The sequence below is a fragment of the Monodon monoceros genome, unplaced genomic scaffold (assembly GCF_005190385.1).
Source record: "Monodon monoceros isolate NGI ecotype Baffin Bay Population unplaced genomic scaffold, NGI_Narwhal_1 Super_Scaffold_11, whole genome shotgun sequence".
Lineage (NCBI taxonomy): Eukaryota > Metazoa > Chordata > Mammalia > Artiodactyla > Monodontidae > Monodon > Monodon monoceros.
Window position 1 is genome coordinate 132,521,950 of NW_021703767.1, and position 16,896 is coordinate 132,538,845.

At 39.9% G+C, this 16,896-nt stretch overlaps 1 protein-coding gene across 2 annotated transcripts in view; it reads right to left on the reverse strand.

The window, feature by feature from the left end:
* HACL1 (2-hydroxyacyl-CoA lyase 1) overlaps nt 1-16,896 on the reverse strand; it is a 46,231-nt gene that overhangs the window by 16,764 nt on the left and 12,571 nt on the right. For both annotated transcript variants that reach the window (XM_029213619.1, XM_029213620.1), the window contains exons 9-12: nt 15,712-15,847; nt 11,719-11,824; nt 9,465-9,548; nt 8,418-8,519 (exon numbers count right to left, since the gene is read on the reverse strand). In XM_029213619.1, the coding sequence (XP_029069452.1) occupies nt 8,418-8,519; nt 9,465-9,548; nt 11,719-11,824; nt 15,712-15,847 (428 nt within the window). The remainder of the gene's footprint in view (nt 1-8,417; nt 8,520-9,464; nt 9,549-11,718; nt 11,825-15,711; nt 15,848-16,896) is intronic.

Sequence of the window (16,896 nt, forward strand, 5' to 3'; positions counted from 1 at the left end):
AGAGGAATACACAAAACAGCAAAAAAAAAAAAAAAAAAAAATCAGAACAGCTGGAGAGGAACTTCAAGACGGCAGAAGAGTAAGACGTGGAGATCACCTTCCTCCCCACAAATACATCAGAAATACATCTACATGTGGATCAACCCCTACAGAACACCTACTGAACGATGGCAGAAGACCTCAGACCTCCCAAAAGGCAAGAATCTCCCCACGTACCTGGGTAGGACAAAAGAAAAAAGAAAAAACAGAGACAAAAGAATGGGGATGGAACCTGAACCTCGGGGAGGCAGCTGTGAAGGAGGAAAGGTTTCCACACACTAGGAAGCCCCTTCGTGGGCGGAGACTGCAGGTGGCAGAGGGGGAAGCTTCGGAGCCACGGAGGACAGCACAGCAACAGGGGTGCGGAGGCAATTCCCGCACAGAGGATCGGTGCCGGCCAGCACTCACCAGCCGGAGAGGCTTGTCTGCTCACCCGCTGGGACGGGCAGGGCTGGGAGCTGAGGCTCGGGCTTCGGTCGGATCACAGGGAGAGGACTGGGGTTGGCTGCATGAACACAGCCTGAAGGGGGCTAGTGCGCCACAGCTAGCTGGGAGGGAGTCCAGGAAAATGTCTGGAGCTGCCAAAGAGGCAAGAGACTTTTTCTTGCCTCTTTGTTTCCTGGTGCGTGAGGAGAGGGGATTAAGAGCGCTGCTTAAATTAAATTAAATTAAGAGCGACAGAGACAGGCGCGAGCCGCGGCTAAAAGCGCGGACCCCAGAGCCGGGCATGAGACGCTAAGGCTGCTGCTGCCGCCACCAAGAAGCCTGTGTGCGAGCACAGGTCACTATCCACACACCCCCTTCCGGGGAGCCTGTGCAGCCCGCCACTGCCAGGATCCCGGGATCCAGGGACAACTTCCCCGGGAGAATGCACGGCGCACCTCAGGCTGGTGCAACGTCACGCCGGCCTCTGCCGCCGCAGGCTCGCCCCGCACTCCGTGTCCCTCCCTCCCCCTGGCCTGAGTGAGCCAGAGCCCCCGAATCAGCGGCTCCTTTAACCCCATCCTGCCTGAGTGAAGAACAGATGCCCTCAGGCGACCTGCACGCAGAGGTGGGTCCAAATCCAAAGCTGAACCCCAGGAGCTGTGCGAACAAAGAAGAGAAAGGGAAATCTCTACAGGCAGCCTCAGGAGCCACAGATCAAATCTCTACAAGCAACTTGATGTACCCTGCATCTGTGGAATACCTGAAAAGATAACGAATCATCCCAAATTGAGGAGATGGACTTTGGGAGCAATGATATATTTTTTTCCCTTTTTCTCTTTTCGTGAGTGTGTATGTGTATGCTTCTGTGTGTGATTTTGTCTGTATACCTTTGCTTTTACCATTTGTCCTAGGGTTCTGTCCGTTTTCTTTTTTTTTTTAGCATCGTTTTTAGCACTTGTTATCATTGGTGCATTTGTTTTTTGGTTTCATTGCTCTCTTCTTTCTCTCTTTTTTTTATTACTTAAAAATTTTTTTAAAATAATTATTATTTTAATAATTTTACTTTATTTTATTTTATCTTCTTCTTTCTTTTTTTTCCTCCCTTTTATTCTGAGGTGTGTGGATGACAGGCTCTTGGTGCTCCAGCCAGGCATCAAGGCTGTGCCTCTGAGGTGGGAGAGCCAACCTCAGGACACTGGTCCACAAGAGACTTCCCAGGTCCACATAATATCAAACGGCAAAAATCTCCCTGAGATCTCCATCTCAACACCAGCACCCAGTTCCACTCAATGACTAGCAAGCTACAGTACTGGACACCCTATGCCAAACAACTGCAAGACAGGAACACAACCCCATCCATTAGTAGAGAGGCTGCCTAAAATCATAATAAGGCCACAGACACCCCAAAACACTCCACCAGATGTGGACCTGCCCACCAGAAAGACAAGATCCAGCCTCATCCACCAGAACACAGGCACTAGTCCCCTCCACCAGGAAGCCTACACAACCCACTGAAACAACCTTAGCCACTGGGGACAGACACCAAAAACAACAGGAACTACGAACATACAGCCTGTGAAAAGGAGACCCCAAACACAGTAAGTTAAGCAAAATGAGAAGACAGAGAAACTCACAGCAGATGAAGGAGCAAGATAAAAACCCACCAGACCTAACAAATGAAGAGGAAATAGGCAGTCTACCTGAAAAATAATTCAGAGTAATGATAGTAAAGATGATCCAAAATCTTGGAAATAGAATGAAGAAGATACAAGAAACGTTTAACAAGGACCTAGAAGAACTAAAGAGCAAACAACAGTGATGAACAACACAATAAATGAAATTAAAAATTCTCTAGAAGGGATCAATAGCAGAATAACTGAGGCAGAAGAACGGATAAGTGACCTGGAAGATAAAATAGTGGAAATAACTACTGCAGAGCAGGATAAAGAAAAAAGAATGAAAAGAATTGAGGACAGTCTCAGAGACCTCTGGGACAACATTAAACGCACCAATATTCGAATTATAGGGGTTCCAGAAGAAGAAGAGAAAAAGAAAAGGACTGACAAAATATTTGAAGAGATTATAGTTGAAAACTTCCCTAATATGGGAAAGGAAATAGTTAATCAAGTCCAGGAAGCACAGAGAGTCCCATAAATCCAAGGAGAAACATGCCAAGACACATATTAATCAAACTATCAAAAACTAAATACAAAGAAAAAATATTAAAAGCAGCAAGGGAAAAACAACAAATAACACACAAGGGAATCCCCATAAGGTTAATAGCTGATCTTTCAGCAGAAACTCTGCAAGCCAGAAGGGAGTGGCAGGACATATTTAAAGTGATGAAGGAGAAAAACCCACAACCAAGATTACCCAGCAAGGATCTCATTCAGATTTGATGGAAAAACTAAAACCTTTACAGAGAAGCAAAAGCTAAGAGAATTCAGCACCACCAAACCAGCCTTACAACAAATGCTAAAGGAACTTCTCTCGGCAGGAAACACAAGAGAAGAAAATGACCTACAATAACAAACCCAAAACAATTAAGAAAATGGGAATAGGAACATACATATCGATAATTACCTTAAGTGTAAATGGATTAAATGATCCAACCAAAAGAAATAGACTGGCTGAATGGATACAAAAACAAGACCTGTATATATGCTGTCTACAACAGACCTAGGGACACATACAGACTGAAAGTGAGGGGATGGAAAAAGATATTCCATGCAAATGGAGATCAAAAGAAAGCTGGAGGAGCAATTCTCATATCAGACAAAATAGACTTTAAAATAAAGACTATTACAAGAGACAAAGAAGGACACTACATAATGATGAAGGGATCTACCCAAGAAGAAGATATAACAATTGTAAATATTTATGCAACCAACATAGGAGCACCTCAATACACAAGGCAAATGCTAACAGCCATAATAGGGGAAATCGACAGTAACACAATAATAGTAGTGGACATAAACACCCCACTTTCACTAATGGACAGATCATCCAAAATGAAAATAAATAAGGAAACACAAGCTTTAAATGATACATTAAATACGATGGACTTAATTGATATTTATAGGACATTCCACCCAAAAACAACAGAATACACTTTCTTCTCAAGTGCTCATGGAATATTCTCCAGGATAGATCATATCTTGGGTCACAAATCAAGCTTGGTAAATTTAAGAAAACTGAAATCGTATCAAGTATCTTTTTTGACAACGTTATGAGACTAGATATCAATTCCAGGAAAACATCTGTAAAAAATACAAACACATGGAGGGTAAACAATATACTACTAAATAACCAAGAGATCATTGAAAAAATCAGAGAGAAAATTAAAAAAATACCTAGGGACAAATGACAATGAAAACACAACCACACAAAACCTACGGGATGCAGCAAAAGCAGTTTTAAGAGGGAAGTTTATAGCAATACAATCTTACCTCAAGAAACAAGAAACATCTCAAATAAACAACCTAACCTTACACCTAAAGCAATTAGAGACAGAAGAACAAATAACCCCAAAGTTAGCAGAAGGAAAGAAATCATAAAGATCAGATCAGAAATCAAAGAAAAAAGAAATAAAGGAAATGATAGCAAAGATCAATAAAAATAAAAGTTGGTTCTTTGAGAAGATAAACAAAATTGATAAGCCATTAGCCAGACTCATGAAGAAAAAAAGGGAGAAGACTCAAATCAACAGAATTAGAAATGAAAAAGGAGAAGAAACAACTGACACTGCAGAAATACAAAGGATCATGAGAGATTACTACAAGCAACTCTATGCCAATAAAATGGACAAACTGCAAGAAATGGACAAATTCTTAGAAATGCACAACCTGTGGAGACTGAACCAGGAAGAAATAGAAAATATGAGCAGACCAATCACAAGCACTGAAATTGAAACTGTGATTAAAAATCTTCCAACAAACAAAAGCCCAGGACCAGATGGCTTCACAGGCGAATTCTATCAAACATTTAGAGAAGAGCTAACACCTATTCTTCTCAAACTCTTCCAAATATAGCAGAGGGAGGAACACTCTCAAACTCATTCTACGAGGCCACCATCACCTTGATATCAAAACCAGACAAAGACTTCACAAATAAAGAAAACTGCAGGCCAATATCACTGATGAACATAGATGCAAAATCCTCAACAAAATACTAGCAAACAGAATCCAACAGCACATTAAAAGGATCATACACCATGATCAAGTGGGGTTTATCCCAGGAATCTTCAATATATGCAAATCAATCAATGTGATACACCATATTAACAAATTGAAGGAGAAAAAACATATGATCATCTCAATAGATGCAGAAAAAGCTTGTGACAAAATTCAATGCCCATTTATGATAAAAACCCTTCAGAAAGCAGGCATAGAGGGAACTTTCCTCAACATAATAAAGGCCATATATGACAAACCCACAGCCAACACCGTCCTCAATGGTGAAAAACTGAAAGCATTTCCACTAAGATCAGGAAAAAGACAAGGTTGCCCACTCTCACCACTATTATTCAACATAGTTTTGGAAGTTTTAGCCACAGCAATCAGAGAAGAAAAAGAAACAAAAGGAATCCAAATAGGAAAAGAAGACGTAAAGCTGTCACTGTTTGCAGATGACATGATACTATACATAGAGAATCCTACAGATGCTACCAGAAAACTACTACAGCTAATCAATGAATTTGGTAAAGTAGCAGGATACAAAATTAATGCACAGAAATCTCTGGCATTCCTATACACTAATGATGAAAAATCTGAAAGTGAAATTAAGAAAACACTCCCATTTACCACTGCAACAAAAAGAATAAAATATCTAGGAATAAACCTACCTAAGGAGACAAAAGACCTGTAAGCAGAAAATCATAAGACACTGATAAAATAAATTAAAGATGATACAAAGAGATGGAGAGATATACCACGTTCTTGGATTGGAAGAATCAACATTGTGAAAATGACTATATTACCCAAAGCAAACTACAGATTCAATGCAATCCCTATCAAACTACCACTGGCATTTTTCACAGAACTAGAACAAAAAATTTCACAATTTGTATGGAAACACAAAATACCTCGAATAGCCAAAGCAATCTTGAGAATGAAAAACGGAGCTGGAGGAATCAGGCTCCCTGACTTCAGACTATACTACAAAGCTACAGTAATCAAGACAGTATGGTACTGGCACAAAAACAGAAATATAGATCAATGGAACAGGATAGAAAGCCCAGAGATAAACCCACACACATATGGTCACCTTGTCTTTGATAAAGGAGGCAGGAATGTACAGTGGAGAAAAGACAGCCTCTTCAATAAGTGGTGCTGGGAAAATTGGACAGCTACATGTAAAAGAATGAAATTAGAACACTCCCTAACACCATACACAAAAATAAGCTCAAAATGGATTAAAGACTGAAATGTAATGCCAGACACTATCAAACTCTTAGAGGAAAACATAAGCAGAACACTCTATGACATAAATCACAGCAAGATCCTTTTTGACCCACCTGCTAGAGAAACGGAAATAAAAGCAAAAATAAACAAATGGGACCTAATGAAACTTAAAAGGTTTTGCACAGCAAAGGAAACCATAAACAAGAATGAAAAGACAACCTTCAGAATGGGAGAAAATATTTGCATATGAAGCAACTGACAAAGGATTAATCTCCAAAATTTACAAGCAGCTCATGCAGCTCAATATGAAAAAAAATCAACCCAATCCAAAAATGGGCAGAAGACCTAAACAGACATTTCTCCAAAGAAGATATACAGATTGCCAACAAACACATGAAAGAATGCTCAACATCATGAATTATTAGAGAAATGTAAATCAAAACTACAGTGAGATATCATCTCACACCGGTCAGAATAGCCACCATCCAAAAATCTACAAACAATAAATGCTGGAGAGGGTGTGGAGAAAAGGGAACCCTCTTGCACTTTCGGTGGGAATGTAAATTGATACAGCCACCATGGAGAACAGTATGGAGGTTCCTTAAAAAACTAAAAATAGAACTACCATACAACCCAGTAATCCCACTACTGGGCATATACCCTGAGAAAACCATAATTCAAAAAGAGTCATGTACCACAATGTTCATTGCAGCTCTATTTACAATAGCCATGACGTGGAAGTAACCTAAGTGTCCATCAACAGATGAAGGGATAAAGAAGATGTGGCCCATATATACAATGGAATATTACTCAGCCATAAAAAGAAACGAAATTGAGTTATTTGTAGTGAGGTGGTTGGACCTAGAGTCTGTCATAGAGAGTGAAGTAAGTCAGAAAGAGAAAGACAAATGCCATATGCTAACACATATACATGGAATCTAAAAAAGGAAAAAAAAATGGTCATGAAGAACCTAGGGGCAAGATGGGAATAAAGACACAAACCTACTAGAGAATGGACTTGAGGATATGGGAGGGGGAAGGTTAAGCTGGGACAAAGTGAGAGAGTGGCATGGACATATATACACTACCAAACGTAAAGTAGATTGCTAGTGGGAAGCAGCCGCATAGCACGGGGAGATCAGCTCGGTGCTTTGTGACCACCTAGAGGGGTGAGATAGGGAGGGCTGGAGGGAGGGAGACACAAGAGGGAAGAGATACGGAGATATATGTATATGTATAATTGATTCACTTTGTTATAAAGAAGAAACTAACACACCACTGTAAAGCAATTATACTCCAATAAAGATGTTAAAAAAAAATCAGGAACAACTTTCTCACAAAGAGAAACCACTATCCATATACAAAGACTTTAAACAAAAATTGCCAAATCCTGCAGAAGTGGCTCATTTTAGTGCTAACAGTGGATGGTTTGGTAGTTTCATACATTACTATAAATTTCAAAGCCTTCAGCTATCAGGCAGAGCCATGAGTGCAGATAAGGAAGTTGCAAAAGAATTTCCAGCAGTGATACAAAAGTTAATTGAAAAAGAAAGTTACAAATGGTCTCACTAACATAAAATGAAATGAAATGAAATGAAATAAATGTGAGGGGATGGATGTGTTAATTAACTAGATGGGGCGAACTCTTTCACAGTGTGTTTATCAATGCACCATGATGTACCTTTAAATATCTTACAATTTTATACGTCAATTACACCTCCACAGGGACTTCCCTGGTGGCTCAGTGCTTAAGAATCTGCCTGCCAATGCAGGTAACACGGCTCTGAGCCCTGGTCCGGGAAGATCCCACATGTCGCAGAGCAACTAAGACCGTGCATCACAACTACTGAGCCTGCGCTCTAGAGTCCATGAGCCACAACTACTGAGCCCACATGCCACAACTACTGAAGCCCAAGCACCTAGAGCCTTGCTCCGCAACAAAGAGAAGCCACCACAATGAGAAGCCCGTGCACCACAACGAAGAGTAGCCCCCACTCACCGCAACTAGAGAAACCCCACGCACAGCAACAAAGACCCAATGTGGCCAAAAATAAATAAATTAATTAATTAAAAAAATTATACCTCAATAAAGTGGAAATTAAAAAAAAACGAAAAAGGTGGCTATACATTAGATCAAATTTTCAGTTTTGATGAAACATCTATTATAAATGCATGCCTTGGTGGACTTATATCTTACAGGACAAACATGCCCCAACACGCCCCAGGATTTAAAGTTCCAAAAGATCTCTTGTGATTTGGTGCCAAGGTCAAACTGAGGACAAGGAGCCACATCCATCCACATTGGCTCTTACGACTCTCTGTCCAATGTCAGATCCCCTCTTTCCACGGCTTCACGGTAACTCACGAGCTATAACCTTCCCAATGCCCACTTCCACAAGAAACTTCAGGTGCCATATTTATTGTAATACATATATGAATGTGTGTGTATCTTACATGTTATGATTTTAGGAATGCAAATGTCATGCTATGACAGAACTAACTGAACCATGGCCCTGAAGTATTCTTGAGTTTCAGTGGGTCCCATATTACCTTGGATAAAGCTTCATTGCTCTTCATTTTTTCTCTCAGAATTTTCCACCACTTGCTCTCAGGAGGATACTGCCATGGTGTTTTATCAAATTGTTCTAAAAGCTAAAAAGCAGAAACTTTTTCTTTCCTTTTTGAAAATAAATCATATTAGCATAAAAATCTCTTCTAAAAAAGACAACACAGCTACAGTATCCTACCTTTCACATCACTCATACTCTGTTTTTCCTCTGGGCAGTAAACAACTGATAGAAGATAAATAGGTACCACGGAAAGCTTCTGCTTGGTTCAGTGACGACTTCTACCAGAAATTGGGATCCCACAAGACAAAGCAGAACTGTAACCCCCTCCATACTTCACAGCCAAGGGGGCTTGTAAGCCTTCCTCTGCCTCTGACAACAGAAGGAAAATCACCCTGCCAAAGAACCCCTGCAAGAAGACTCATAGCCCCAATACCTAGGGATTCCCATGATACAGATACCAAATGCTCCAGAGTGTTTTAATGTTGGGGATTACATCCTAATTTTGTATAATCATGATAATGATACCAATTTGTATCCAAAGTCATGTAACAAATGTGCCTATATTTTATCTGTCACAGTGAAATGTATAAATTATATACAAATAATAAGAATCTGGATAAGTCACTGATTACAGTTTGAAGAGTAAAAATCTCTTTATTGCCTAAAGAAATACTAAGTTAGATTTTTTCCAGTACATAAAGCCATTTCTTGGCTGCAAGTTCAGTTCCTCTGGAAGCTGTATTATAATCTTTCAGACAGCTGAAATCAGTTTGCCAACTGAATGCCTTTAAATTTTCGATCACCTTTCAAAAATGCTTAACTTACCCACATACAAATTATCTATACATAAGGAGTTGAATTTACCAAGTTCCATAGTTATATTTAAGAATAGCTTTACATCATAAATTTTACTTAAAATAGATATTAATAGACCTGTCACCAAGTGAATCAAGATTTAAACATTTTCAAGAACTGACTTCCCTAAAGACCAAGCCACATAAACTAAAACCCAGGCAAAATCTCTCACCTGTTTAGTGACAGCATTTATGTCTCCTAGCAAGGTCACCGCAGGTCTTACATTATTCCCCAACTCTTCTGCACAGATATCAACCTAAAAAAGAGGCAAGGCTAAAGAACAAACTGTGTTTATTCTTAAAAATCTTTGAGAGTTAAGACAGTAAATGGACTGCGCGTGTTACACATAAGCATAGGATTAAGATTTGATATTCAAGAAGTTCCTTGATAAAAGTATAAATCCGCGGAACTATATGAGTATCATAGCTAGTATAGAAACCTCACTATCATCACTTCAAGAAGTAAAATGGCTGTGTGTCAGTTAGGCTTGAACATTTAAAATTTTATTAAACCTTGTGTAATTGTTCATTAAAAACAAAGAAACCTCACTATCTTCTTTCATTTTAAAATCTACTCCGGGGACTTTCCTGGTGGCGCAGTGGTTAAGAATCCACCTGCCAATGCAGGGGGATGTGGGTTCGAGCCCTGGTCTGGGAAGATCCCACATGCCAAGGAGCAACTAAGCCCGTGGGGCACAACTACTGATCCTGCGCTCTAGAGCCCGTGAGCCACAACTACTGAGCCCACGTGCCACAACTACTGAGCCTGCGTGCCACACCTACTGAAGCCCGCGCGCCTAGAGCCCGTGCTCTGCAGTGAGAAGCCACCGCAGTGAGAAGCCCGCACACCGCAACGAAGAGTAGCCGCCGCTCGCCGCAACCAGAGAAAGCCCGTGTGCAGCAACGAAGACCCAACACAGCCAAAAATAAATAAAAATTAAAAAAAAAATCTACTCTGTAGAACTTTACTATTGTTCCACTATACTCACAGGAATGCATTTGACTTGATCAATTACAGTTTTGAATGTACTGAATAATAAGGTTCTACTTAATTACCCTGGAATTCTTATTCAGAGCAGGAGTTCTCAAATTTCAGCATATATCAGAACCTCCCGGTAGGCCTGTTAAGCCACAGACTGCAAGAATCCACCTCAGAGTTTCTGACCTCAAGAGGTCTGGGGTGGGGCCCAAAAATATACATTTCTAACAGGTTTCCCAGGAGGTGCTGATGCTGCTGGTCCAGGAACCACATTTTGAGACCCACTCCCAGGGAACGGCATGATTTCATCCTATTTACTCAGAAGCTCCATTTCTGGATGGCCATGGGCAAGTGAAAACAGCTTCTTGAGGAAAAGTAATTTAGGCACCCCAAAGGGGATGCACTTCATTCTGTAATCAAGAGGCAGCATCCTCCAGTACAATCCAGGTCTTGCTTGTTTGTGGTTTTAGTTTTCAATGGCCCCTATTAGAAGTTGACTTAGGAAGTAAAAGGTAAGCAGGGAGAAGACAGCAATTGCAGTGAGGCCATTAAAATACCTTTACACAATCTGTGTAGGGCAAACAGGTTTCTGGGAAGTACCTTTCACATCAGTAAGGAAACTGGTTTATAAAGAGGGGTCATAAAGATACAAGAGCTTATTCCAAACACATAGTTTTAGCACCATTGTTTAGATATTTCCATCCAAAGGGTGTTTGACGGTTTTGGAATCTAAAAGAATAACTTGATCCCTAACAATGCTGAATGTTTTGTTCTAATCTACCTCCTACTTGAACCTCTTTTGTCTACCTTTAAATATACTTGAACTATGAAGAAGAGCCAAATTATGCTTTTCAAACTATTGAAAACTTGATTTTGAAAGGTTTTCTGGTTAGCAGTAAAGTGGTACATTATGTTTCATAGGCTTGAAAAGGCAGCTTACTTTGGTACCTGTAATTATGCCAGACAATTTATAAAATTCTACTTTTGTAAAAAGAGAAGAAAGTGGAGCTGATAATGGCTGAGAGAACAATAAACTACACATAGCTCTGATTTTAAATCTCTCCTCTTAGGACTTCCCTGGTGGCACAGTGGTTAAGAATCCGCCTGCCAATACAGGGGACGTGGGTTTGAGCCCTGGTCCGGGAAGATCCCACATGCCAAGGAGCAACTAAGCCCATGTGCCACAACTAATGAGCCTGAGCTCTAGAGCCTGCAAGCCACAACTACTGAGCCTGCGTACAACAACTCCTGAAGCCTGTGCGCCTAGAGCCTGTGCTCCACGACAAGAGAAGCCACTGCAATGAGAAGCCCGCGCACCGCAATGAAGAGTAGCCCGCGCACCGCAATGAAGAGTAGCCCCCGCTCACCACAACTAGAGAAAGCCCAAGTGCAGCAATGAAGACCCAAAAATCAATCAATCAATCAATTAATCTCTCCTCTTTGAGTACCTGGATAAACTTCACATCCGGCTGATATCTTGGAGGCAATCCAAAATGTAAAATCCAATTTAATCTGGCACCAAATAACACAATTACATCAGCAAATTGCAAAGCCCTATTAAAAAGAAAAATCTGATATAACAAAAGGGATATCTACATTCTTATTTGAATTATTCTAAAGTATTTGGAAAAGTCTAAATAATTTGGATCTTGCACTGTTCTTGAGAATCAGCTTATACGGTAAATTTGATCTTTCAAACTGAAATAATTTATGAAGCCATTCTATTTAAATGGTAATCCAAAAGATGAAATAAGTAGAAAATACTACCATAAGACTTTATCTATACTCTATAACATTTATTACTTTTTTATCATTAGAAAAATTAATATAAGTATACTGTAGATAATCTGGAAAAAGCAGAAAAGTATAAAGAAAAAGCCAAAATTTCCCAATAATACTACCAACTTATAAACTATTATTAATATCCTGGCATAATTTCATCTAGTCTTTTTTTCTATGCATGTGTATTTTTATATAGTTGAGCTTATACACTAAATGTCTCATGCGCTTTTGCTTATCATAAATGTTTTCCTTTATCATTAAGTTCTTCTTAAATACAAATTTTAAAGGCTACACATTTTGTTGAACACAAATTTATTTCACCTCTTCTCAAATGCTGGATATTTTTCTTTGTTATTAACAGTACTGGGTTGCACATCTTTATTTGAATCTTAATATATACTTCATATTGATTCCTTGAAGCAGGTATTTTTATGATGATTGATTCACTTTCCCCAACTGCTTTAAAAAAATATTACACCAAGTATATTTCTAACAGTTTTATATATCTTAGTATTTTTGTCAATATAACTTCAAGTTTTTGATATTTACTTTGATATCTACTCTGATATTAATAACCCTTGCTTTCCTTTTGTTTACCTCATACATCTTTGCTTGCTTTTACACTGTATCATTTTGTTTCAGATGTGGCTCTAATGATGCATACAACTGTCATTATTATTGATCCAACTGAAATGTCATGCCTTTTTCCAGGATAATTTTTATTATAATAACTGCCGTGGGTTTTCTTTTTTCTACTTCTTGGCTATTTCCCATTTTTCTTATCTTTTGCCCAGAGAGGATCTGTTTTGGTTTTTTTTTTTTTTGCTTTTATCTTCTGCAGTGGCTTATGCTATTTTTCACAGAAATTCAGTTATTATTTCAACTATATAGTCAAAAAAGCTATCCTCATACTGTTTTGGTCCTGTGGGACCCAATTTAATTAACAGATAAAAACTGAAAATGGGGGCTTCCCTGGTGGCAGTGGTTGAGAGTCCGCCTGCCAATGCAGGGGACATGGGTTCGTGCCCCGGTCCGGGAAGATCCTACATGCTGCGGAGCGGCTGGGCCTGTGAGCCATGGCCACTGAGCCTGTGCATCCGGAGACTGTGCTCTGCAACGGGAGAGGCCACAACAGTGAGAGGCCTGCGTACCACAAAAAAACCCACAAAGAAACAAAAAAAAACTGAAAATGGAAGGACAGATTTGCTTATAGATACTCCAAAACCCTTGAAATTGTTGATACAATTATTTACAGTCCCTTACAACCTTTTTTATATTATTAATGTCATCAATATTATCTTCTTAAAATTCAACAGGAATGAAGATAAACTTCAGCTCAACCCAAGTTAAAGTATATTAAAAGAAAAAAACAGTGTAATAATTAATTTGGCTACTGTACAATGTATACTAATATGAAAAAAGTAAACATATAAGCTTATTAAAATAGCATTAAATGAGCAACATTAAAGATTGAACAGCAAACATGACATTTAAAAACCCCTCAAAATTAATTTAGTGTGTGCATGACAACATGAAAATTACCAAATGTAGAACAGTGGTAAACTGTGGAGAGGGAGGGAGGCAGTGGGATCAGGTAAGATATGCAGGGACTACAAACAAATCTGTAATTTTTTGTTTCTTAAAAAAAAAAACCTTAAAGCAACAACATATTACTTAATATTATATTTGATAAAGTTGAGTGGTGATTACATAGTGCTCATTGAATTACTCTCTCATTTGTATATTTATAATATTTCATAATAAAGAAATTAAAAGAAAAAAATACATGGTTTATCAGGAAGTGTGTTTTAAAAATTTAAAAAGAAGAGGGGCTTCCCTGGCAGTCCAGTGGATAAGACTCCAAGCTCCCACTGCAGGGGGTGTGGGTTTGATCCCTGCTTGGGGACTAAGATGCCGCATGTGGCAGGGCAAAAAAAAAAAAAACAACAGTAAAAAGAATGAGGTGAAGTCAATTAGAAAAAAAAAATCTAAGAAGAGACTTCCAGTGCCAGCCAAGGCTGGGTAATCCCACTCCAGCCAAGCTCTCCCACTGATACAGTGGAAACTCTGAACCAAGCATAAAAAGCAACTACCTGAGGCTTCTGAAAAGTAAACAACAGTAGGTGGACTGGGATGAGATCAAAGAAGTGACCCATGCAGGCGGTGAGTTTTTAAGGTTTTCCCCTCTTTTATCTCTTCGCTTTGATTCAGAGCAGTCCTAGTTGCAGAACTAAAGGAAAGCAAAAACTTGGAGAGAAACCGTGTCTTTTTGGCCAGAAGATCAGGAAAAGGGACCGTGCATGTCTGAGAGCATGGGGGGAAAGCTCCAAAATTTTCTTTTTCTCTATTTCTCTCTCACAGCTGTGCTCTGACGGCAGCACAGTGGCATTGTGGTAAGTCCTAAGCAGCTAAAATCCCAAGAGAAACTTCATTTTTCAGGCAAGAGGAACTGGGAAAAGGGGCCCCTGTGGTCTGGAGAGTATGGTGGCATCCCCCTTATCTTTCATCTTTCTTTTTTTTCCTGCCACTTTGCCTCAAAGGCAGCACCTGTTGTGTGGTATGATAAGGTAGCAGCAAGGGCCAGGAAAAGGGACTCTGGGAAATGGGTGGGCTATGTCTTAAGAAAGAAAAGGAATCCCTAGTTCTGGATATGAACCAGCATGTTTGTATCCAGAACTGGGGCTGGGGCTCACCCCTGGGCTGGGCATGTGTGGACAGATCCAAAGGAGCATAGCAAAGGCTTTGGAAATCAACTGACCCTGGAACCATGCTCACAGTGAGTGAGTCAGAACCTGCACTCTGAATCTAACCAAGCTAACTGCTTGCTAAAACAAACAAACAAAATCAGCATTCTACAGAGGATTTTGGTATGACCTAGAATCTCACAACACAGTATTCAAAATTCTAGGATACAATCCAAAACTACTCAAAACACAAAGAACCAGAAAAATTCCAATTTCAAAAGAGAATATAATGAATAGATGCCAATTGTACTGATGAGCCAGATGTTAGAATCAGTAAACACATACTTTAAATCAGCTATTATAACTATGTTCCATAAGGTAAACAAAAATACTCTTGAAATAAATGGGAAGATAAACGTTCTCAGCAGAGAAATAGAACATATAAAGTAGACAAAAGGAGTAAAAAGAATTAAACAGTTATTCAGGGACCTATGGGAGAATATCAACATGCCTAATATTTGTGTTACTCCAGAAGGAGAAAGAGATTGGTGTAGAAAAAAATATTTGAAGAAATAATGGCCAGAAACTTTCCAAATTTGGTGAAAGGTATCAATGTACAGATTCAAGAAGATTAGAGAAACCCAAACAGGATAAACTAAAAGTAAACCGTGTCCAGACACATCATAATCAAACTGAGAAACAAAGATAAAAAAAAATTCTGGAAGGAGCCACAGAAAGACAACTACATCGGCGGACAGAGATTCTCATGACTACAGATTTCTCATCTGAAACCATGAGAGTCAGGAGATAGAGGACAACATATTTAAAGTGTTGAAAAGTCTGAAAAGAAACAGATGTACTTAAAATTATGTGATTCTTTCAGAACTTCTCCTAGATTCATTAAAGTCACAAAACAATTTAAATTAGCCTGGAATCTGCCAAGCCATTGTATTTAAAATCTGGAGCGCCACGTACCTGGATCTGGCAGCACCTACACAGTTTGGATGGTTGTCAGGGATAACACCCTTTCCCATGGGGGTGGGCAGAAATGGCAATTTACATTGCTCCACCAACTTCCTGATACTCTCCTCTGCACGGGCATAAGCAGCACCTACAAGAAATTGAAATGTATTGGACAAGTCAGTTAAGCTCCAGACACTGTGACCCTTAAAATAGTTCATGTGAAATTGCTTTTAGAACTTCTCAAACATTCTCCTGCTCAGGGCTTAAACTCAAAACAAATTGTGACTATGGTTTTTGTTTGTTTTTTGGCCATGCTGCGCGGCATGTGGGATCTTAGCTCCCCGACCAGGGATCAAACCTGTGCCCCTGCAGTGGAAGCACAGAGTCTTAACCACTGGACCACCAGGGAAGTCCTGTGACTATGGTTTTTATCTTTGGTATTTTAAAATGTTTAAGAAGGCGCTTTCTAACCTCACCTCTCTTTCAGAGAGGTGTACGGCGCTGTACGGCGGCGGAGGTTCGGACGGTCCCGGGCCTGTGGCCGCTTGGCCTCCAACGGCTGGGGTGCAGGGCAGGAGCGCGCGGCCGCCCTGAGTGTAGTGAGGCTGGCGCCGCGGCTGGGCCGGGTCCGAGGCTCCCGGTTCCTGAATGCGTGTAGGACAGCGGCCTGGTCTGGCCTCCGCCACGTTGTCGGTGAAAGATGGACGCTTGAAGCATAGACTGCTGCTAGCTGACTACTTACTATCTGGGAGCACAAAGATGACCTAAGGATGTCCTCGGTGAGGAACTTGACAACTTGATCTTCGGGAGTTGCTTAGAGTATTTAAAATTTCCAGGATTGCTAAAAAAAATACTGCTTTTGGATAGTCCATAAATGTACATCTAAAACAGTGGGACTATAAATAAAATAATTTAATGTGCAAAAAAAAAAATGTTTAAGAAGGCAATAGTTCTAATTTCCCCCCCAAGTAATATTATCAATTATTCTGAAAGATGTCTACCCCTAAACAAAAGTTGCACTTCACACCTCTTGCTGCTCTTAATTGTCAGTTCTATGCTACCTTCCTACTGGATTACTACTCACAATTCCCCGGACACACATCTACTGGTAGGTGCAGGTAGGAGAGGAAGGACTCTGCCCTGACAGGGAAGAGCAACCTCACACTTTGCTCCCCACCACCAGCTAACCAGGACTGC